General features: G+C 39.9%; 1 protein-coding gene across 1 annotated transcript in view; it reads left to right on the plus strand.

Moving 5' to 3' along the window:
• The window catches only part of LOC121386552 (transmembrane protein 145-like), a 39,296-nt gene that overhangs the window by 988 nt on the left and 12,253 nt on the right, over positions 1-26,055 (plus strand). The window contains exons 2-9 of the mRNA XM_041517493.1: positions 5,518-5,592; positions 14,062-14,130; positions 15,560-15,769; positions 17,474-17,564; positions 20,527-20,598; positions 21,427-21,576; positions 24,678-24,850; positions 25,567-25,739. Of these exons, the coding sequence (XP_041373427.1) occupies positions 5,518-5,592; positions 14,062-14,130; positions 15,560-15,769; positions 17,474-17,564; positions 20,527-20,598; positions 21,427-21,576; positions 24,678-24,850; positions 25,567-25,739 (1,013 nt within the window). The remainder of the gene's footprint in view (positions 1-5,517; positions 5,593-14,061; positions 14,131-15,559; positions 15,770-17,473; positions 17,565-20,526; positions 20,599-21,426; positions 21,577-24,677; positions 24,851-25,566; positions 25,740-26,055) is intronic.

A 26,055-nucleotide genomic window follows, 5' to 3' on the forward strand; every position in this document is an offset into this window, starting at 1 on the left:
CATAAATAACATTTCAGCCATTGCATACAAACTACAAATACTCGCATTCGTAAATATACATGAGCTACGTGTGTATACCATACATAATAAATATTTTAAGCGAAACATGCAAATGGTGCACCAGACTAATATAATAATAATAATATATATACTAGGTAATGTATAATTATAAAGTGAATCGCTTTGTTAAAGTAATAAAATTGTGCACAGATTGTATTATCTTTAGGTTCAATTCAGAAGGATAATCCATATTTCAAAAAAGCACTGCTTTAATGTCGAAGCCTCTGTTATAAAAAAACATGGTTGGGCGAATATGATCATAAGCAGATGTGTCTGAGTAGGGGGTTCAGGGCTCAAACCTACACCTGTTCAAAGCTAATTTTCTCTTTTAAAATAAATTTTTAGTGGGAGCATGGTTGTGATACACTAAAAACTCCTCACAGTACAGTCTAGACACCCACCCAGTCACACCCACACACACTCACACACAAACACACATACAAACACACACACATACCCACACACACACACACACACACAATGTACACACAGACACACACCCCACACACACACCAACACACACACACAATGTACACACACACACATAATGTACACCCCCACACACACACACACACACACACACAATGTACACACACATACACCAATGTTCGAGATTAACGGTATCCCTATATCCCGTGGATACCAGAATTTAATTTTGGATACCAGACTTCAAGAACCCAGTATCCCACCGGGATACCATATAATACTTAATTCTCAGGTGGGATACCAGATTTTGAAATGTTAGTATCCAAATGGGATACTGGCCAAAATTTTTAATCTCGAACACTGCATACACACACACACACACAATGTACACACACACACACACACACACACACCTGCATGATTTGCTGCTTGCTACACAAAAGTACCTGTCATGTTCAATGAGGAGTATGGGTAGGGGTGAGGGTCTTAAAATGTTTGCATTTTAACAAGAGACCCTAAATCATAATTGACATACAACTGTTGTAATAGAACTCTACTTAAAATTTGTCTAGCAATAAATTTTCCTCTGGAAATAGACGAACAATGTACCAGTCGTGGTGCACTGGCTAAGCAGGAAATGGCCCAGTATCAACCCCTGATATTGCCTGCAGAAATCGGCAATGCAGCATTTTTTTTCTGCCGTAAATTATATTTCAAGATGGGTTTTTTCCTTATTGCTAACAATAAAATATATTTTGTGAACTAAAAACAGATTAAAATTAAATATTAAAATTTAAAACTGTAACTACACCATTATTGCTAAGTATTTGAATCTCAGCGCCATCATTGATAATAGAAAATTCGTCACCAAACAGCGTCGCACAAAGGTGCTGAAATCAGTACCTTGTGTGGCCACCAGCAGCAGCAATCACTGCGCGACATCTCCTTGGGTTAGACTGAATGAATCTTTGAATCCGGGCACGTGGAATCCTAGTCCATTCTACCTGCAGTGCATGTGACAGTTGCGGAAGTGTCTCAGGCTCCAGGTCACGCTGGCATACACGTCTGTCCAGTTCGTCCCATAGATGTTCAATGGGGTTGAGATCTGGCGATCTTGATGGCCATGGCAGCACATTAATGTTCTCATTCTGTAGGAAATCCATTGTTACATGTGCCGTATGTGGCCTGGCATTGTCCTGCTGAAAGAGCTCTCTGTCAATCCAAAATGGGAAGCACGTGACGGCAAAGAATTTCATCCCGGTAGCGTACAGCTGTCAGGTTGCCTTGTACGAACACAAGCTCACTTCTGCCGGTGTATGAGATGGCTTCCCACATCGTGACACTCCCTCCACCGAATCTGTCAACTTGGGTGACACATTGCGGCGTCTGTAAACATGTTGTCGTCCATTACGTCTCTGTAGAAGGAAATGTGATTTGTCGCTGAACCATACTCACCACCAGTTCCCCAAGTTCCACCCCTGTACATTTGTGCACCAGCGAACACATAAATATCGATATTGACATCGCAAGTCTGCTACCCCGTAAAACAGCTTCTTGAAGTCGGTTCCGAATGGTTTGTGCAGACACCCTTCTCAAACCAGGTATGCGTCCAACAGTGTTCGTTGCTGTGGCAGTTCGGTGACACAAGTGCAGAACCCGGATGTAGCGATCTTGTGCTGCAGTTGTTATGCGAGGGCTTCCACTTCTGGGCTGGTCTTGAGCTGATTGAAGCTGCTGGTACCTGTCACAGAGACGTGAAATGGTGCTCGGATGGACGTTCATGTGGCATGCGACTGCTGACTGCTGACGGATATTCACCTAACTGGAGGACCTATTGCAATGTTTCGATTTGGCAGACTTAGTCTTGGCATCTTGTAACTCATCTACGTCGAAATGGAAATGAGGCATCATTGTGAGCATTGCAGCTTTAAATACCCATCACTACCCCAATCTTTTATGTGCATTCACCAAAATCTGACCATTTCATGCTGATTTCCTGCAATTGCACAACGTGCCACAACATGCGTTCAGTTTGTTTTAGGGTGCATTTGGGCATGCTGTCCCATTCCAGGAACATTAACAAACATGGTCATTCAGCAACGTTATAAATAAAAAAAAGGATATTTTGTAAAATCAACCACTTTTCTTGTTGCCCTATCACCTATGCATTTCTTTTTTGACAGAGTATATATATATATATAGAGAGAGAGAGTGTGTTCCGAAAGTTTAATAAAATTTTCTCCATCCTAATAGAAATGCTATTATTAAAGAAAATTATTTTAATTCTAGAACACATTAAATACATGTCTATTCTAACACTTAATGTCACTGCAGACTGACAATGCTGTATATGATCAGTTGTCATCCCCTTACAACCCCATTGGTTTTTTTGTGTACAGACAGAATGTCAGTTGACAAAATGTCAATGGACAAAATTTCTGCCATTAATGTTTATCTCTGATCTCCTTCGGTGAACCCATTACCTGTGGGGCAATGGTTGGGATGTGGACTATTGTATGTTTTAGTACTTACCTTCTACTATCAGGGCTCAAAATAGGAAGTAAAGCGCTCGCTTGATGCGCGGTCGGTGTAGGATCGATCCCCATCAATGGACCACAAATGGTATATCAAAGGCTGTGGTATATGTGCTATCCTGTCTGTGGGATGGTGCATATAAAAAATCCTTTGCTACTAATGGAAACATGCAGCAGGTTTCCTCTCTATGACTGTGTCAAAAATGACCATATGTTTGACAACCAATAGCCGATGATTAATAAATCAGTGTGCTCTAGTGGCGTCGTTAAATAAAACAAACTTCGAAATAGGAAGTAAAATATGTCCTGCTAAGAAAAAAATCTGACCTGCTCAAAATAAGACGGCATCGGGTCAAAAAAAGGTTGCGGATATAGTGTGAGTTTTTTTGTGTTTTTTTTCTTTCACAAGTTACACTAGGGCTGCATTCAGCCAGACCGAGCGGAAAAAAATGTCCGCCACACTGGTTTGTGCGCTTCACGGTAAACCAAATGGCCATGTTGGGAACTAATCAAATTGTTTGCAAACGTTAGCGAAATGTTTCCTGGCTGCACTTAGGGATGTAGTCCATGCAGCTAGTCTGTAAAATGAAATGAGCTGTCTTTTCCAGTTGAACTCTGTCACCATAGGAATTTATTTATTTAACAACGCGCTCAACACATTTTGTTTACGGTTATTTGGCATCAGACATATGGTTATGGACCACACAGATATTAAGAGAGGAAACCCGCTGTCGCCACTTCGTGGGCTACTCCCTTCGATTAGCAGCAAGGGATCTTTTATAGGCACCATCCCACAGACAGGGTAGCACATACCACGGCCTTTGATATACCAGTCGTGGTGCACTGGCTGGAACGAGAAATAGCCCAATGGGCCCACCGACGGAGATCGATCCCACACAGACAGCGCATCGAGCGAGCGCTCTACCACTGGGCTACGTCCTGCCCCCCCCCTGTCACTGTAGAGTTTGGTTTGTACGGTTGTTTCAATAGGCCACTTGGATTGTCTCAAACAGTGTTTCTACTAGAAAGAAATTTTTGGTTATGGTGCTATGGAATTGAATACAATGGATGAATGAATGAATGAATGAATGTTTAACGACACCCCAGCACGAAAAATACATCGGCTATTGGGTGTGAAATTATGGTAAGTCAAAACATGAAGTGATGACCAACATCAATATAAAAATTCAAGAATCAAATAAAAACTGTGCAAAAAATACAAATATCATAGGTAGATCAAATTAAAATTTAGAGTAAAAGTCAGTACCACATACAAATTGTAAAACAAATTCTGGATGGAATCGAAATGATTCCATCACATTTCTCTGACCAAATATATATTTTCGAGTTTCTTTCAGAAACTTACACACCACCAAAATGTGACGCACCGTCAGAGTACACTGACAGTGCTCATACTGAGGTGGAGGATCTTTCTTCAAAATAAATGAATGGGTCAAGTAAGTATGACCCATGCGAACATGACACAAGACTATTTCATCTTTTCTGTACTGCCTATAGGAGGACTGTCACTGAAGAATGGCTTGATAGCATGAAGCTTGTTTGCAACCGCACCATCCCAATCATGTTGCCAAATCGAAAAGATAAATTGGTTGATACTGTTTAAAATCAGTATATGGTACACGAACCCTGGCAAGAGGCAAATCCAAAGCAGACTTGGCAGCAGAATCTGCCTTTTCATTACCCCTGATGCCAACATGGCTGGGAACCCAACAAAATACAATATCTTTATTGGCAATGGATAAAAAGACACACTTTCGTATCACCATCTCAATTAAGGGATGGTCCAGCTTCATATTGCATAAAGCTTGGAATTGAATACAACCACAGTCATCAGGGGGTATGGGGGACCTCCCCCAGAAAGAAAATGGGTTATGTTTAGGTTTAGGGTTAAGAAAATCATAGAGTAATGATAAGAGTAATTAATTTTGTCAAAAAGTTAACTTAATTTTTTTTAAAGTTTTGGGTATGGTACCATACCCATTTTACCCTCTGGCAGAAAGCCTGGATCATCATGTGCTCCGTTGTTTAGTCTGGATAGTGTTGTCAAAACATAGAACTGAATTCTGAGATTTATTTTAGAGTGTTATCAGACGCAGATTCAGGCAGGGGCCCAAGAGGCCCGGGCTCCCCCTACTTTTGGTCAAACAATATATATTACAGAATACACCACAAATGCAAACTTAATTATGCCGACCATCTGTCAAGGACCTTTAAATTCTATTTTCAAAAACAAGAACGGTTTTAGGGCCCCGTCTATTAAAAAATCCTGGATCTACACCTGATTATATAGAATTAAAATAAGAGAAACACAAACTAAATAGCAAATGAGACGAATGTATACCAGCAATTGTTTTTAAATTTTTTTAGCACGTGAATGTACGTTCCACCTGCTAGATATCTCAAACATGGACGGTTTTTCGCAGGTCGTAATTTCAAGCTCTGATTATATCTAATTCTGTGTGTTTCGCCATTTCAGGAGGATTGGATGTTTTTGACCCGTTTTTGCTTTTTGGATAAAGGGAGATTGGCATACAACTTTTTTTATCCTGTAGTAAGTATGTTTCTCTATCGGGGAAGTCTTTTGATTGGGGGGCTAGGGTGGGGGATGGAGGCACCATGGTTATTTCATTTGCCAGTCCAGCATTGAAGAAAGTGTAAAGAAATAAGCAAACACTTTTATTTAACAACACACTTAACAAATTTTAATTATGGTTATATCAAAGTATAAAAGAAAGTTTGTTTTGTTTAATGACACTACTAGAGCACATTGATTAATTAATCATCGGCTGTTGGATGTCCGACCAGTGATCCATAACTGGTTCAACAAAGGCCATGGTTTGTGCTATCCTGCCTGTGGGAAGTGCAAATAAAAGATCCCTTGCTGCTAATCGGAAAGAGTAGCCCATGTAGTGGCGACAGCGGGGTTCCTCTCAAAATCTGTGTGGTCCTTAACCATATGTCTGATGCCATATAACCGTAAATAAAATGTGTTGAGTGCATCGTTAAATAAAACATTACTTTCTTTTTCATTGTTGCATGTAGACCTATATCAGCAGTGTTTCTGCCAGAAAGAAAATTCTGGGTATGGCGCTATGGAATTGAATGCAACCACAGTCAAAGAAAATGAGTTACATTTAGGTTTAATGTCAAGAAAATCATACAATAATGATAAGAGTCATTAATTTTGTCAAAATGTTAACTTAAAAAATAATAATTTGGGTATGGCACCATACCCGTTTTACCCTCTGGCAGAAACCCTGATCAGATGAACAAATGTTAAATACTGGCAGATAATGTACATTCAGTTTGCTGTCATTGATGAGTTCTACCAACGGCAGTAATGTTTATCCCATGGCATAAGAGTGCCGTCGGTCACGCTCCCATCCCAACGACGACAATTGCCGTTGGAGCCGTTGTAAAGTTTGAGCCCTGTATAGAGTGTTTCGGCCATGTGGTTTTGACCACGAAGATAATGAGAGATGAAACCCGATGTCATGACTCCATGAAACAAGACCCGTACCCCCATTTATTCATAAAGATATACTGATGGAAAGAAAAAAAGGATCACAAAGATAGCAACAAGAAATAAAAGTAAAGTTTGTTTTATTTAACGACGCCACTGGAGCACATTGATTTGTTATCGTATTATCGGCTATTGGATGTCAAACATATGGTCATTCTGACACTGTTTTTAGAGGAAACCCGCTGTTGCCACATAGGCTACTCTTTTACGACAGACAGCAAGGGATCTTTTATTTGCGCTTCCCACAGGCAGGATAGCACAAACCATGGACTTTGTTGAACCAGTTATGGATCACTGGTCGGTGCAAGTGGTTTACACCTACCCATTGAGCCTTGCGGAGCACTCACTCAGGGTTTGGAGTCGGTATCTGGATTAAAAATCCCATGCCTCGACTGGGATCCGAACCCAGTACCTACCAGCCTGTAGACCGATGGCCTAACCACGACACCACCGAGGCCGGTCAACAAGAAATAATGACTGCATCAAAAATCAATTCATATTGTCAAAAGTTGACTGGAAACATATAGGCAGCACATTCAACACTACAGACATTCCATCCCACATTACAACTTGGTATGAAATACAGACATTACTATGCTAGTTGTGAATTGAATTTGGTCTACAATTTGATGTGTTCCCTTATTTATTTCCATCAGTATACATGTATGTTGAGATTTAAAAAAAATAAAAAAATGGCTTTACTTGTTTTAAAACAAATTCAAGCAAACAGATATATACATGTATACTTTTCATTCCTCCATCTCATCCAGCCGTCCCCACCCACACATACACCCTCCCCCCCCCCTCCCCCCACCACCTTCCCAAACATCTACATGTACTTCACAGACTGACCATTGCTGGCACAGCATTTCATTGCATCATTGCATTTTAGTTCAATACTGTCATTAAAGGCATACTTTCACGGATTTAAGGCAGAGCCCTCAAAAGTACCCGGTCTCCGGCGGCAAATCGCTGCCTGAAACAGCTTTTGCCGCCGCCTACTTTTCGTTGATGGTAAAAATAAAAGTGCTTTCTCTTCTTTAATAAAGTCTCCTTCAAAAGGGATCCAAACAAGGTGCCAAAATAGTTGTTTATTTGTCTTGAAACACGATTAGTTCACATCGAAATTTGATTTTTCAAATGTTTCTCGGGGAGGGCCCCCAGACCCCCCGCTTTGCCCCCTGCTATCATCACTGTTGTAGCCTGCTACTTCATAAACTATTGAGGGCGCTGTTAAGGACCTTATTTCTCTAAAAATGGATAATAAATAAAAATTACATTAATTGTTGGAAACCAAATCTAGCTATTGCATCACCTTAACTGAACCATGATGGAGTGAAATCCATGTCAACCCTCTCGGCAATTTTAGTTTTTGAATTATGGACCATTGCCATAATTCAATTATTTTTACAAAATATTACAAAATGGAGTATGGTGGTTATGAAGATGGTTGAATAAAGTACATTTAGGGACAAATCGAACTATTTTTGTTCTGGTAATACTTTGTTGGACCATTAAATAGGTCAGTGATCTGTGACAATATACCTTTAACAGCTGCTGGAGAGTTGTCAATATTCAGAAATGCTTTTCAAGTTATTTTAATGTAATTAAACTTAACATTTCAGTTGTTTAGCGGTAAAATATTAATATTTTGATGTCAGCATGTTTGTACTGTTACCGTTACAATATTGTATACTCATTAGTTTTTAACCAACATTCAGCTTTGTTCTCTTTGCAATTACAATTGGTAAAATATTAAAGATTTTATGATAAAATTTCTTAGATGTTTTTGGTTTTCGTATGCAATTAACCAATATTTGCCTTTATAAAGCTATTCAATTATGTGATATAATTTGTATTGGTTTAATGTAAAAAGGTTCTGTGCAGCAGAATAATATGCAAATAACCGATTTATGCTATAAACTGATATGCAATAAAGTGGATTCAACTGTACTTTAGTAACATACCTATATCCAAGAGAGGTTCAGGCACGTCTTTTGTACTTAATTTGGCATTATTTTGGGCATATGTATTTTGGACACAACATTTATCGTCTTGATTTTGATAAATCTAAAGTCCGTAGGCTTTGCCTATTGACTGGATGGGTTAATGCATACTTGACTGGATGGGTTAATGTATACTTCACTGGATGGGTTAATGCATACTTGACTGGATGGGTTAATGCATAATTGACTGGACAGGTTAATGCATACTTGACTGGATGGGTTAATGCATAATTGACTGGACAGGTTAATGCATACTTGACTGGATGGGTTAATGTATACTTGACTGGACGGGTTAATGCATACTTGACTGGACAGGTTAATGCATAATTGACTGGATGGGTTAATGCATAATTGACTGGTCAGGTTAATACATAATTGACTGGACAGGTTAATGCATAATTGACTGGACGGGTTAATGCATAATTGACTGGACGGGTTAATACATAATTGACTGGACGGGTTAATACATAATTGACTGGATGGGTTAATACATAATTGACTGGATGGGTTAATGCATACTTGACTGGATGGGTTAATGCATAATTGACTGGATGGGTTAATGCATAATTGACTGGACGGGTTAATACATAATTGACTGGACGGGTTAATACATAATTGACTGGATGGGTTAATGCATAATTGACTGGATGGGTTAATGCATACTTGACTGGACGGGTTAATGCATAATTGACTGGACGGGTTAATGCATAATTGACTGGATGGGTTAATGCATAATATACTGGATGGGTTAATGCATAATATACTGGATGGGTTAATGCATAATTGACTGGATGGGTTAATGCATACTTGACTGGATAGGTTAATGCATAATTGACTGGATGGGTTAATGTATACTTCACTGGACAGGTTAATGCATAATTGACTGGACGGGTTAATGCATAATTGACTGGATGGGTTAATGCATAATTGACTGGATGGGTTAATGCATAATTGACTGGATGGGTTAATGCATAATTGACTGGATGGGTTAATGCATAATTGACTGGATGGGTTAATGCATACTTGACTGGATGGGTTAATGCATAATTGACTGGATGGGTTAATGCATAATTGACTGGATGGGTTAATGCATAATTGACTGGATGGGTTAATGCATAATTGACTGGATGGGTTAATGCATAATTGACTGGATGGGTTAATGCATAATTGACTGGATGGGTTAATGCATAATTGACTGGATGGGTTAATGCATAATTGACTGGATGGGTTACATAATTGATTGGATGGGTTAATACATAATTGACTGGATGGGTTAATGCATAATTGACTGGATGGGTTAATGCATAATTGACTGGATGGGTTAATGCATACTTGACTGGATGGGTTAATGCATAATTGACTGGATGGGTTAATGCATAATTGACTGGACAGGTTAATGCATAATTGACTGGATGGGTTAATGCATAATTGACTGGATGGGTTAATGCATAATTGACTGGATGGGTTAATGCATAATTGACTGGATGGGTTAATGCATAATTGACTGGACGGGTTAATGCATAATTGACTGGACGGGTTAATGCATAATTGACTGGATGGGTTAATGCATAATTGACTGGACAGGTTAATGCATAATTGACTGGACGGGTTAATGCATAATTGACTGGATGGGTTAATGCATAATTGACTGGATGGATGGGTTAATGCATAATTGACTGGATGGGTTAATGCATAATTGACTGGATGGGTTAATGCATAATTGACTGGATGGGTTAATGCATAATTGACTGGATGGGTTAATGCATAATTGACTGGACAGGTTAATGCATAATTGACTGGATGGGTTAATACATAATTGATTGGATGGGTTAATGCATAATTGACTGGATGGGTTAATGCATAATTGACTGGATGGGTTAATGCATAATTGACTGGATGGGTTAATGCATAATTGACTGGATGGGTTAATGCATACTTGACTGGACTGGACTGGATGGGTTAATGCATACTTGACTGGATGGGTTAATGCATAATTGACTGGATGGGTTAATGCATAATTGACTGGATGGGTTAATGCATAATTGACTGGACAGGTTAATGGACTGGACGGGTTAATGACTGGATACTTAATTGACTGGATGGGTTAATGCATAATTGACTGGATGGGTTAATGTATACTTGACTGGACAGGTTAATGCATAATTGACTGGACGGGTTTGACTGGACGGGTTAATGCATAATTGACTGGATTAATGCATATTGACTGGACAGGTTAATGCATAATTGACTGGACGGGTTAATGCATAATTGTCTGGATGGGTTAATGCATAATTGACTGGATGGGTTAATGCATACTTGACTGGATGGGTTAATGCATAATTGACTGGATGGGTTAATGCATATACTGGACGGTTTAATGCACTGGACAGGTTAATGCATAATTGACTTGGGTTAATGCATAATTGACTGATGGGTTAATGCATAATAGACTGGATGGGTTAATGCATAATATACTGGATGGGTTAATGCATAATTGACTGGATGGGTTAATGCATACTTGACTGGATAGGTTAATGCATAATTGACTGGATGGGTTAATGTATACTTCACTGGACAGGTTAATGCATAATTGACTGGACGGGTTACTTCATAATTGACTGGATGGGTTAATGCATAATTGACTGGATGGGTTAATGCATAATTGAATGGATGGGTTAATGTATACTTGACTGGATGGGTTAATGCATAATTGACTGGATGGGTTAATGTATACTTCACTGGACAGGTTAATGCATACTTGACTGGATGGGTTAATGCATAATTGACTGGATGGGTTAATGCATAATTGACTGGATAATTAATTGACTGGATGGGTTAATGTATACTTCACTGGACGGGTTAATGGACTGGATGGGTTAATGTATACTTCACTGGACAGGTTAATGCATAATTGACTGGACGGGTTACTTCATAATTGACTGGATGGGTTAATGCATAATTGACTGGACGGGTTAATGCATAATTGACTGGACGGACAGGTTAATGCATAATTGACTGGACGGGTTACTTCATAATTGACTGGATGGGTTAATGCATAATTGACTGGATGGGTTAATGCATACTTGACTGGATGGGTTAATGCATAATTGACTGGATGGGTTAATGCATAATTGACTGGACGGTTTAATGCATAATTGACTGGACGGGTTAATGCATAATTGACTGGACGGGTTAATGCATAATTGACTGGACGGGTTAATGCATAATTGACTGGACGGGTTAATGCATAATTGACTGGATGGGTTAATGCATAATTGACTGGACAGGTTAATGCATAATTGACTGGATGGGTTAATGCATACTTGGGATTTAATGCATAATTGACTGGATGGGTTAATGCATAATTCACTGGACAGGTTAATGCATAATTGACTGGACGGGTTAATGCATAATTGACTGGATGGGTTAATGCATAATTGACTGGATGGGTTAATGCATAATTGACTGGATGGGTTAATGTATACTTGACTGGATGGGTTAATGCATAATTGACTGGATGGGTTAATGTATACTTCACTGGACAGGTTAATGCATACTTGACTGGATGGGTTAATGCATAATTGACTGGATGGGTTAATGCATAATTGACTGGATGGGTTAATACATAATTGACTGGATGGGTTAATGTATACTTCACTGGACGGGTTAATGCATACTGGATTGTATACTTCACTGGATGGGTTAATGCATAATTGACTGGATGGGTTACTTGTACTTGACTGGACGGGTTAATGCATAATTGACTGGATGGGTTAATGTATACTTCACTGGACAGGTTAATGCATACTTGACTGGATGGGTTAATGCATAATTGACTGGATGGGTTAATGCATAATTGACTGGATGGGTTAATGTATACTTCACTGGACGGGTTAATGCATACTTGACTGGATGGGTTAATGTATACTTCACTGGACAGGTTAATGCATAATTGACTGGACGGGTTACTTCATAATTGACTGGATGGGTTAATGCATAATTGACTGGACGGGTTAATGCATAATTGACTGGACGGGTTAATGCATAATTGACTGGACGGGTTACTTCATAATTGACTGGATGGGTTAATGCATACTTGACTGGATGGGTTAATGCATAATTGACTGGACAGGTTAATGCATAATTGACTGGACAGGTTAATGCATAATTGACTGGACGGGTTAATGCATAATTGACTGGACGGGTTAATGCATAATTGACTGGACGGGTTAATGCATAATTGACTGGACGGGTTAATGCATAATTGACTGGACGGGTTAATGCATAATTGACTGGACAGGTTAATGCATAATTGACTGGACGGGTTAATGCATAATTGACTGGATGGGTTAATGCATAATTGACTGGACAGGTTAATGCATAATTGACTGGACAGGTTAATGCATAATTGACTGGACAGGTTAATGCATAATTGACTGGACAGGTTAATGCATAATTGACTGGATGGGTTAATGCGTAATTGACTGGATGGGTTAATGCATAATTGACTGGACAGGTTAATGCATAATTGACTGGATGGGTTAATGCATAATTGACTGGATGGGTTAATGCGTAATTGACTGGACGGGTTAATGCGTAATTGACTGGATGGGTTAATGCATAATTGACTGGATGGGTTAATGCATAATGAGTTGTGAGATAAATGGTATCTAATGGACACAAATGTATTATTCTATTTCTTACATATCCTCAAAAACCAGGTTTTTAAGCAAATTTTAACATCTTTTTCACCTAAAAGTTATTTACAACCGTTGCACTTGTAGCTGACTTATGCGTCACAGACCCATGATTGTCACGTTAACTATAGGTCACAATGTAATCGATTTTCACTGTGTTTGTTTTTCATTGGATGTATGGCATTGGTGACCTGGTCATTATAGAGGAGCAGGTAGTCATATGTCTTGAAACACACGTACAAGTGTAAACAACCATGTGTTATCAAAAATAACACATGGTGTTCTCACCAACGGGTGTAAGGGGTCGAATTTTACGCTATTCCGCTATTCCACAAATAGTACATTTTGAAACGGAATAGTAAAACAATTCTTCCAATATTCCGTCACGAAAGTGAAAATAAAGCACGGAATACCGAAAATCACCTGCGACTATTCGGCTTATGCTTTTTCTTCAGCTACATTTTTCTGCAGAACAAATCCTTGCACTACTAAGACCTTTCTCATGCACTTACCGGTACAAAATAAACGTCTTTTTGATCGAGACTAATGTTTAGAGTGAGTTCGTTTGTAATTCCAGCTAGTACGCAGTAATGCATAGACTGGTATATAAACAACTGTGCATTACGCAATGTTGTACAGTCAGGAAAACTAGTGGTGCATTAATAATTGAAGCGATAGTACATTTGTAGAAGGAATAGTGTTTTTTGAAATTCACTATTCCTTTGGGATAGTGGTAAAAAATAAAATTTCAACCCCTGGGTGTGTAAGAAATATCAATTATGCATTTGTTTCAGGCCCATGGAACACTAAGGATTTTGTTCTACAGTGATAAAGTCTGGTCGAAAGTCTACCCTTCTGAGAAGGTAAGACCCTAAAACTCATTGGAAAAAAGAAAAAGAAAGGAATGTTTTATTGAACGACGCACTCAACACATTTTATTTACGGTTATATGACATCAGACATGGTTATGGACCACACATATCTTGAGAGAGGAAACCCGCTATCACCACTTCATGGGCTACTCTTTTTCGATTAGCAGCAAGGGATCTTTTATATGTACTATCCCACAGACAAGGTAGTACATACTACGGCCTTTGATATGCCAGTCGTGGTGTAAACCTCGTTGGATTGAGACTATCATGAAATTGTCAGTTTGCTATTCCAGGTGTTTGAGAATTTATAAATTTGTACAAACCATTTAAAGGTTATGCCAAACATACAAATTCAGGTAACTCATTTAGTTTTGCATGAATGAGTGGGTGGCTGGGTGGCTGGGTGGGTGGGTGGGTGAGTGAGTGAGTGAGTGAGTGAGTGAGTGAGTGAGTGAGCGAATGAACAAATGAGAATTTAAAATTTGCATAAACCATTTAAAGGTTATGCCAAAAAAAACCAGCTAACTAATTTTTTGCATAAATGGATGGATGGATGAGTGAGTGAGTGAGTGAGTGAGGGGGTGGGTGGGGGTATGGGTGAGTGAGCGAATGAACAAATGAGAATTTAAAATTTGCATAAACCATTTAAAGGTTATGATTTTTTTTCTTTTTTCTTCAGATAACTCGTTTATTTTTTGCATGGATGGATGGATGGGTGGGTGGGTGAGTGAGTGAGCGAATGAACAAATGAGAATTTAAAATTTGCATAAACCATTTAAAGGTTTTTTTCAGATAACTCATTTATTTTTTGCATAGATGGATGGATGGGTGAGTGAGTGAGTGAGTGAGTGAGTGAGTGGGTGGGTGGGTGGGTGGGTGAGTGAGTGAGTGAGTGAGTGAGTTAATGCATAAACGAGCATTTCAAATTTGCACAAACCATTTAAAGATTACGCAAAAACCAAACAAATTCAGGTAACTTTATTGTTGAATGAATGAATGAATGAATGGATTAATGAATGAATGGATGGATGGATGGATGAATGGATGAATGGATGAATGAATGGATGGATGAATGGATGAATGGATGGATGGATGGATGGATGGATGGATGGATGAATGAATTAATGGGAATTTCAGATTTGCACAAACCATTTAAAGTTCTTGAACCATTTAAAAAAATGCATACAAAAGATCATTTGCTGTATTGAGAAAAATTAAGCAGGTTTCCTCTGATGACAAAAATACCAAATGTTTAACATCCAGTTGATTTGTTTTGTTTGTTTGCTTTGTTTAACGACACCACTAGAGCACATTGATTTATTTAATCATCAGCTATTGAATGTTAATTAAACAAAAAAGTGTTAATTAAAAAAAAATTAATTTTTTTTATATATATATTTTTGGGGGGGGTCCATTTCAGCCGTGTTTAGACAAGTTGGCCGTTCTAGTGAAGGAGGAAAACCACATCCTGACTCTGGAGATGGGTTATTTCTCCGGCTGTTACCAGGTGCGACTGGTTCGAGGCACCAACCAGGAGGAGCTGTACTGGAACTGTTCAGGTTCTCGGGTATTCCACACGATTCGAGACACCTGGTGGTTCATTGTCGCCTCCAAGTGTAACCCACACACGGTACGCTGAAACCTTTATATGTAGGCACAAAGCACGCTGAAGCTAGGTCTGCTGGTGTGGGTCTGGATCCTGGTCTGGGTCTAGGTCTGGGGGTCTGGATCCTGGTCTGGGTCTGGGTCTGGGGGTCTGGGTCTGGGTCTGGGTCTGCGTTTGGGTCTGGGTCTGGGTCTGGGTCTGGATCCTGGTATGGTTCTGGGTCTGGGGGTCTGGGCCTGGGTCTGGGGGTCTGGGTTTGCGTTTGGGTCAGGGTCTGGGTCTGGGTCTGGATCCTGGTATGGTTCTGGGTCTGGGGATCTGGGCCTGGGTCTGGGGTCTGGGTCTGGATCCTGGTATGGTTCTGGGTCTGGGGGTCTGGGCCTGGGTCTGGGGGTCTGGGTCTGCTTTTGGGTCTGGGTCTGGGTCTGGGTCTGGATCCTGGTATGGTTCTGGGCCTGGGTCTGGGTCTGGGTCTGGGTCTGGGGGTCTGGCGGTCTGGGTCTGGGTCTGGGGGTCTGGATCCTGGTCTGGATCTGGGTCTGGGTCTGGGGGTCTGGGTCTGGGTCTGGATCCTGGTCTGGGTCTGAGTCTGGTCTGGGTCTGGGTCTGCATCTTGGTCTGGGTCTGGGTCTGGATCCTGGTCTGGGTCTGAGTCTGGGTCTGGGTCTGCATCTTGGTCTGGGTCTGAGTCTGGGTCCGGGGGTCTGGGTCTGGATCCTGGTCTGGGTCTGAGTCTGGGTCTGGGTCTGCATCTTGGTCTGGGTCTGAGTCTGGGTCCGGGGGTCTGGGTCTGGATCCTGGTCTGGGTCTGAGTCTAGGTCTGGGTCTGCATCTTGGTCTGGGTCTGAGTCTGGGTCTGGGGGTCTGCGTCTTGGTCTGGGTCTGGGTCTGGGTCTGGGTCTGGGTCTGGGTCTGGGTCTGGGTCTGGGTCTGGGTCTGGGTCTGCGTCTGGGTCTGGGTCTGTGTCTTGGTCTGGGTCTGAGTCTGTGGGTCTGGATCCTGTTCTGGGTCTGGGTCTGGGTCTGGGTCTGCGTCTGGGTCTGGGTCTGGGTCTGCGTCTTGGTCTGGGTCTGAGTCTGGGGGTCTGAATCCTGTTCTGGGTCTGGGTCCGGGTCTGGATCTGGATCCTGGTCTGGATCCCGAGTCTGAGTCTGGGTCTGGGTCTTGGTCTGGGGGTCTGGGTCTGGGTCTGGCGAGTGTGGCAATTAAAGAAGGGCTATAGCTTTGGATTCAGAGAAAAGTTTGGCAAATTATTTTTTTAACTTCACAGAAAGGTTCAGCAAATTATCTATTAAACTTCACACAAAATTTCAGCAAATTAGAGTTTAAAAAAAGTTAAAACACTTAAAGATTGTTAAATTATAAAGAAAACACGATTAATTTTACAGTTTCACACAATTTTGTTTTGTTTAATTCTTGTTTTCACAACACTTTTACCATTTCTTCTTATACTTCAAGCCAAACTGAAAAAAATATTTTTAAATATTCAGCCTTTGCGAATTGAAAATCTGCGTGACCCATTTATCAGTTACACAGAAATAAATCCAGGTAAGCCATTTCCTGTTTGCTTAACCCATTATATCCAAGTAAATGGTGTTCCAAATTTTGCAAGAACAAAAAATAGGTTATGTAAAATTAATTTGCACAAGCAACGCGCGAACGAAACGATCGTTCTCGGAATTTTCAGAGGCTTGATTATACTGTATATATTCCATCTTTTGCTTTCAGGAGAAAGGCATGGTGCTGAAATACTCCTTGCACCTGACTAACACAGAACCACATGAAAAACTTTATTACGAATTCTCTGCCGATGAATTTAGTAAGTGTGTTTTTGTGTGCTCAAATACTCATTCTATCTGACTAATGCAGAACCGCATGAAAAACTTTATTACGAATTCTCTGCCGATGAATTTAGTAAGTGTGCTTTTGTGTATGCTGAAATACTCCTATCTGACTAACACAGAACCGTATGAAAAACTTTATTACGAATTCTCTGCCAATGAATTTAGTAAGTGTGTTTTTGTGTATGCTGAAATACTCCTTGTATCTGACTAACGCAGAACCGTATGACATTTTTTATTACAAATTAAATTCTCTGCCGATGAATTTAGTAAGTATTTTTGTGTGCTCAAATACTACTTCTATCTGACTAACTATCTGAAATTTTTTATTATGAATTCTCTGCCGATGAATTTAGTAAGTGTGTGTTTGTGTATGCTGAAATATTCCTTCTATCTGACTAACACAGAACCGTATGAAAAACTTTGTCACAAATTCTCTGCAGATGAATTTAGTAAGTGTGTGTTTGTGTATGCTGAAATATTCCTTCTATCTGACTAACACAGAACCGTATGAAAAACTTTGTCACAAATTCTCTGCAGATGAATTTAGTAAGTGTGTGTTTGTGTATGCTGAAATATTCCTTCTATCTGACTAACACAGAACCGTATGAAAAACTTTGTCACAAATTCTCTGCAGATGAATTTAGTAAGTGTGTTTTTGTGTATGCTGAAATATTCCTTCTATCTGACTAACACAGAACCGTATGAAAAACTTTGTTACAAATTCTCTGCAGATGAATTTAGTAAGTGTGTTTTTGTGTATGCTGAAATACTCCTATCTGACTAACACAGAACCGTATGAAAATAACTTTGTTACAAATTCTCTGCAGATGAATTTAGTAAGTGTGTTTTTGTGTATGCTGAAATACTCCTTCTATCTAACTAACGCAGAACCGTATGAAAAACTTTGTTACAAATTCTCTGCAGATGAATTTAGTAAGTGTGTTTTTGTGTATGCTGAAATACTCCTTCTGTCTAACTAACGCAGAACCATATGAAAAACTTTGTCACAAATTCTCTGCAGATGAATTTAGTAAGTGTGTTTTTGTGTATGCTGAAATACTCCTATCTGACTAACACAGAACCGTATGAAAAAAACTTTGTTACAAATTCTCTGCAGATGAATTTAGTAAGTGTGTTTTTGTGTATGCTGAAATACTCCTTCTATCTAACTAACGCAGAACCGTATGAAAAACTTTGTTACAAATTCTCTGCAGATGAATTTAGTAAGTGTGTTTTTGTGTATGCTGAAATACTCCTTCTGTCTAACTAACGCAGAACCATATGAAAAACTTTGTCACAAATTCTCTGCAGATGAATTTAGTAAGTGTGTTTTTGTGTATGCTGAAATACTCCTTCTATCTAACGCAGAACCATATGAAAAACTTTGTCACAAATTCTCTGCAGATGAATTTAGTAAGTGTGTTTTTGTGTATGCTGAAATACTCCTTCTATCTAACTAACGCAGAACCGTATGAAAAACTTTGTCACAAATTCTCTGCAGATGAATTTAGTAAGTGTGTTTTTGTGTATGCTGAAATACTCCTTCTATCTAACACAGAACCATATGAAAAACTTTGTCACAAATTCTCTGCAGATGAATTTAGAAAGTGTGTTTTTGTGTGCTCAAGTACTCCTTGCACCTGTTTGTATAATTTCCTCATTCGGCCACTGACAGAAATTAAAGCCCAACCACAGATTGGGGATTCCTCTTATTCCGGTATTAATTTCCAGATCCATCAACCCGGACGGGACGTAGCCCAGTGCTAAAGTGCTCGCTCTATGAGCGGACAGTCAGTCTGCGATCGATCCCCATCAGTGGACTCATTGGGCTATTTCTCGTTCCAGCCAGTGCTCCACAACTGGTGTAACAAAGGCCGTGGTATGTACTACCCTATGTGTGGGATGGTGCATATAAAAGATCCCTTGCTACTAATCGAAAAGAGTAGCTCATGGTGGTGACAGCGGGTTTCCTCTCTCAATATCTGTGTGTTCTATAACCATATATCTGACGACCATATAACCGTAAATAAAATGTGTTGAGTGCATCGTTAAATAAAACATTTCTTTTTTGATCAATCAACCATTTTGAATTCATGCTTACATCCACTGCAGGTTCAAGCACGACTGTCTGGGGCACATCCTCTGAGATTCCCTAATGGCTGTGTCCAAGACAAGGGGGGTAATAAGGCTATGGAATTTACAATTTGAATTAAAACAGAAAAAAAACTACTAAAAAAAACTAATTCATCATAATAAATTTTAAAAATGTGCATCAGGCCTAAATATGAAATGAATTAGTCGCAAATAGAGCGAGCGGCCAAAATATATATATATATTTATATATATTTAGACTCCATTCCAGTCCTTAAGACCTAAATTGCCATTTCAGCAGCAGTGTGTAGAAAGGTTGCCAGGGTTACCGTAGTTGTAATGTCAAGTTAATAGGTAATTGCTATTTCATAGTTTTACCATTAATACAGGATGTAAAGTGGTTCTATGTTTCATACTTTAACTTACACAAATGTCAACAGGGGTGGGAATTCTCGGATCCGCAGTTTTCCTCTCATGGAACATTGCGTTTCCTTGCATTTTAATCGTCTTTTCCGTCGGGGGGGGTGGGGTGGGGTGGGGGGGAATTGGTCATGTAAACTTCTGGGCCCAGATTTTCGAAGCTATCTTTGCGCTACGATATCGTAAAACTGTCCTAAATGATGATGTTACACATCAGATTACATTGTGACGTCATTATGAATCTAAATGCGGATGGCACAGATTTTAACCTAGAATTTCGGGGGGGGGGGGGGGGGGGGGGGGGCATGCCCCTGGTCCCCTCTAGATTTCCTTTTTTTACAGTTCACCAATTCCCACCCCTGGCCAAAAATTATCACATTCAATTTATAAATAAATGAATTCTTCTCTTTCTTGTTTTTGTTTCAGATATTCTGCCAACTGACATCGCCTTTTGTTTGCTACAGCTTATTATTTGTGCTGTTTCAATTATATTTGCATGTGAGTGTAGTTCTTTTCACTAAAGTGCTCGCTTAATGAGCGGTCGGTGTGGGATCGATCCCCGTCGGTGAGCCCATTGGGCTATTTCTCATTCCAGCCAGTGCACTACGACTGGTATATCAAAGGCCGTGGGATGGTGGATATAGAAGATCCCTTGCTGCTAATTGAAAAGAGTAGCCTCTCTCAATATCTGTGTGGTCCTTAATCATGTCTGACACCATATAACCGTAATTAAAATGTGTTGAGTGCGTTGTTAAATCAAACATTTCCTTCCTTCATTCTCTCCAAGTATGATTTGAAGCATCTTGTAGATGGTTTGGTTTGACATGTTGGTGTTGATCCATGTATAGCGGAACACACCATATCATACCATACCATAATGGAAGGAATATTTTAATCAACTTAATGTATGTATTATCGTGTCTGTAGGATGGTGCACGTATACAGATTATTATACGAGCTTGTGTGTCGTACTGATTTTACGAAACGAGTGTCGGGATAATACATGAATCCTGACACGAGTTTCGTAAAATCAGTACGATTCACACGCGAGTGTAATAATTTCTTTATTATCCACGTTATCCAAAATATAATTGTTTATGTTCAGTATCACGTCGCAATTCACTACACAAGTTTCAGAGATCACTACACAATTTTAAAACATTGAACAATAAATGCTAATCCATTTTCAGTTGACTAGAAATATTGCTAATCAAGATTTTTGTAAACAAAATGTTCTCTGCTGATGATTAATAAATCAAATGTGCTCTAGTGGTGTCGTTGAGCAAAACAGACTTTAAATAAAACATTCTTTTCTTTTGTCTCCAGCAATGCTTAAGAAGCGTCAACTCTTCCACACGACGTTCAAGATGTTTATTGTTGCTGCGTTTCTGTGGCTTCTTCACATCATTCTGCTGATCTATGCATACTCAAAGTACGCCTATACTGGGCGATCGGTGCGTGCAATCAAAGCTGTAGGTAAGTCTTTTGTTGTGTCTTGAAGGTGACGAAGTGGCGACAGCGGGTTTCCTCTTTCAATATGGTCCTTAACCATATGTCTGATGCCAAATAACCGTAAATAAAATGTGTTGAGTGCGTTTTTAAATAAAACATTTCCTTCTTTTCTTGAGGGGTGGGATGTAGTCCAATAGTAAAGCGCTCACTCGATGTGTGGTCTGTTTGGGATCAATCCCTGTCGGTGGGCCCATTGGGCTATTTCTCGTTCCAGCCAGTGCACCACGACTGGTATATATATATATATAGCATGGGGTTATAATTAATAGAAGGGCAGGATGTAACCCAGTGGTAAAGCGCTCGCTTGATGTGTGGGCAGTCTGGGATCGATACCCATTGGTGGGTTTTCTCGTTCCAGCCAGTGCACCACGACTGGTATATATATATATATAGCATGGGGTTATAATTGATAGAAGGGCAGGATGTAACCCAGTGGTAAAGTGCTCGCTTGATGTGTGGGCAGTCTGGGATCGATACCCATTGGTGGATTTTCTCGTTCCAGCCAGTGCACCACGACTGGTATATATATATATATAGCATGGGGTTATAATTGATAGAAGGGCAGGATGTAACCCAGTGGTAAAGCGCTCGCTTGATGTGTGGGCAGTCTGGGATCGATACCCATTGGTGGGTTTTCTCGTCCCAACCAGTGCACCACGACTGGTATATATATATAGCATGGGGTTATATTAATAGAAGGGCATGAAATCGCCCAGTGGTAAATCGCTTGCTTCATGTGCGATGTGATGTTTACCTACTACATCATACAAGACAAGTGTGGTAAACAAAATCACCAAGTTTTAAAATTAATATACAAGTTTGTGAGTGATATTCTACTCCTGGGTCCGTATATTTTTTGAAGCTACAATGTAATTATAGCACTATGAAATCATAAAACTATTGTAGGTTGTGACGACACTACAGCACAGCCATAGTGACGTCATAGCTTACGGTGGGGGCGGGACGTAGCCCAGTGGTAAAGCGTTCGCTTGATGTGTGGTCTGTTTTGGATTGATCACCGTCGGTGGGCCCATTGGGCTATTTTTCGTTCCAGTCAGTGCACCAAGACTGGTATATCAAAGGACATGGTATGTGCTATCTTGTCTGGGATGGTGCATATAAAAGATCCCTTGGTCCTAATCGAAAAATGTAGCGGGTTTCCTCTCTAAGACTATATGTCAAAAGTACCAAACAGCCGATGATTAATAAATCAATGTGCTCTAGTGGTGTCGTTAAAAAAATAAAATTTAACTGTAGTGTTTGTCGCAAGGGTTGAAACTAAAGCCAGGAATATATCTGCGATTCTGTCGTACAATAAACTTTGTAGGATAAAATCAGATTAATGTGAATGTTGTCAGAGTGCAGGCCTCGGCCTTAATTTCTTTTTAGTACTAGCCCCATAATTTTAATAAATTAAAAAAAAAAGAGAGAGGTAAAAGCAGAATCATTTATTTTTATTTAAACATATTGTTTTCTAGGTGGTTTTTTTAATAGATGTTGTGTCTTATTGATAGCAGAGTAACTGGATGTGTAAAACAAATCTAGTAGACTGGCGGACTACCAGAGATCTGGTAGTCAGAAGGGGAAATTGGTAGCCAAAATATCATGGGCTATACAGCTAAAGTTGAATCCTGGAGTGCTCACCTTAGGTGCTTGCATCGCAGGATCGAACCACCTCAGTGGATCCATTGGGGTTTTTTCCCGTTCTAACCAGTGCACCACAACTGGTCAAAGGCGTTGTATGTACTTTACTGTCTGGGAAATTGCATATAAAAGATCTCTTGCTGCATTTGGAAAAATGTAGTGGGTTTCCTCTGATGACTGAATCAAAATTACCAAATGTTTGACATCCAAGAGCCAATGATTAATTAATCAATGTGCTCTAGTGGTGTCGTTAAACAAAACAAACAAACTTTCATTAAATAAACACAGGGCACTAGATCATTTTTGTCCACTGTTCAGTTTAGACAAGTAAATTTTCGTGTGAAAAGATGCGTTGATTGCTTGAGCCATTCAGAACACATCAGATTATCGGGCTTGCTCGGGTCTATTAATAAACATGGGAAACACCATTTCCTGGCAAATGCAAAGGCGTTCTGACAACAGTTCCACAAGCAGATGCATACTGCATGATGTGGTCAAAAAACTATTTTAAAATTTAAATACGCATTTTAAAACGTACTGCATCGTACTTCATCAACACAGAATTACTTCATTTTGTGTCAGACAAAATGGCCACTAATATTAAGTTTATGATGGTCAAAGCATGACAAATGACAGATTTGTACCAGACAACGACCATAACCGACCACTTATTTCCAGGCTTGCATGTTAAAACAGATTAAATTTCATTTTAGCAAGGGTAGAAATTAAATAAAACAGACCTTATACCTTCCTTTCTCTCTCGTTATCTGCGTGGTCCTTAGCCACATAATATGACCGACACCATATAAGCTAGTTAAATTGATGTGTTGTGTGTGTCGTTAATCAAAACATTCCTTTCTTCGTTTGTCGGCGAGCGGGACGTAGCCCAGTGGGACGTAGCCCAGTGGTACAGCACTCGCTCGATGCACGGTCGGTGTGGGATCGATCCCCATCGGTGGGCCCATTGGGCTATTTCTCGTTCCAGCCAGTGCACCACAACTGGTATATCAAAGGCCGTGGTATGTACTACCCTGTCTGTGGGATGGTGCATATAAAAGATCCCTTGCTGCTAATCGAAAAGAGTATCCCATGAAGTGAGGACAGTGGGTTTCCTCTCAATATCTGTGGTCCTTAACCATATGTCTGACACATTATATCCGTAAATAAAATGTGTTGAGTGCGTCGTTAAATAAAACATTTCCTTCCTTCCTTCAAAACATTCCTTTCTTCGTTTGTGTACAGCTCGCGTGACGCTGTCGGTTAGCGACATCGTGTTTCTACTGGTCGTACTGCTGACAGTAGCTTTTTCTTTTCTACTTCACCTGACCTCAAATAATATGACCGACACCACATAAGTGCAATTAAATTGATGTGTTGTGTGCATCGTTAATCAAAACATTCCTTTCTACGTTTGTCTGCAGCTCGCGTGACGTCGTCGGTTAGCGACATCGTGTTTCTGCTGGTTGTACTGCTGATGGGAAGCGGGTTCTCGATCACCCGCGGCCGGCTGAGGCCGTATGAAAATATCCTGCTTCTGTCCTTCACCTTTGTGTATGTGTTCGTCTACGCCATGCTGCTCATCTGGGAGGAAACGGTAAGTAGCCTGCAATTTTCTTTTCTACTTGACCTGACCTCAATTAATAGCATTTTCTTTTTTTCTACTTGACCTGATCTCAAATAATGGCATTTTCTTTTCTACTTGACCTGACCTCAAACAATGTGGCATTTTCTTTTTTCTACTTCGCCTGACCTCAAACAATGGCAGTTTCTTTTCTACTTGACCTGACCTCAAACAATAGCATTTTCTTTTCTACTTCACCTAACCTCAAACAGTGGCGCTTTTTATTTTCTACTTGACCTGACCTCAAACAATTGCATATTCAGTTCTACTTCACCTGACCTCAAACAATGGCATATTCTTTTCTACTTCACCTGACCTCAAACAATGAAATATTTTAATCTACTTTACCTAACCTCAAACAATGGCATATTCTTTTCTACTTCACCTGACCTCAAACAGTGACATATCCTTTTCTACTTCTCCTGATGCACAGTCGGTCTGGGCCCATTGGGTTATTTCTTGTTTCATTCAGTGCACTACGACCAGTATATCAAAGGTTGTGGTATGTTCTATCCTGTTTATGGGATTGTTCTCTATATCTACAAGTATTCTATATTTGTTGCAGATGTTTGATGAAGGCCTTGTTCTCTATATATACGAAAGTGACGCCGGGTATTGTTTGGTTGGCCTCCTAGTGGTGTCATTAAACAAAGGAAACTTTAACTAAATATGTTATAAATTTGTTGTAGATGTTTGATGAAGGCCTTGTTCTCTACATCTATGAGAGTGACGCGGGGTATTGTTTGGTTGCCCTCCGTATCATCGCCTGGGTGACATTCACTTACTTCGTCTACTACACGTACATAGCCTACAGACGCAAGAGAATATTCTACGTCAACCTGTTTATCTTCTACACCTTGTGGTGAGTAACCTGTTTATCTTCTACACCTTGTGGTGAGTAGCCTGTTTATATCTTCTACACCTTGTGGTGAGTAGCCTGTTTATCTTCTACACCTTGTGGTGAGTAGCCTGTTTATATCTTCTACACATTGTGGTGAGTAGCCTGTTTATATCTTCTACACCTTGTGGTGAGTAGCTTGTTTATCTTCTACACCTTGTGGTGAGTAGCCTGTTTATATCTTCTACACATTGTGGTGAGTAGCCTGTTTATATCTTCTACACCTTGTGGTGAGTAGCCTGTTTATCTTCTACACCTTGTGGTGAGTAGCCTGTTTATA

The sequence above is a fragment of the Gigantopelta aegis genome, chromosome 12 (assembly GCF_016097555.1).
Source record: "Gigantopelta aegis isolate Gae_Host chromosome 12, Gae_host_genome, whole genome shotgun sequence".
Classification (NCBI taxonomy): Eukaryota; Metazoa; Mollusca; class Gastropoda; order Neomphalida; family Peltospiridae; genus Gigantopelta; species Gigantopelta aegis.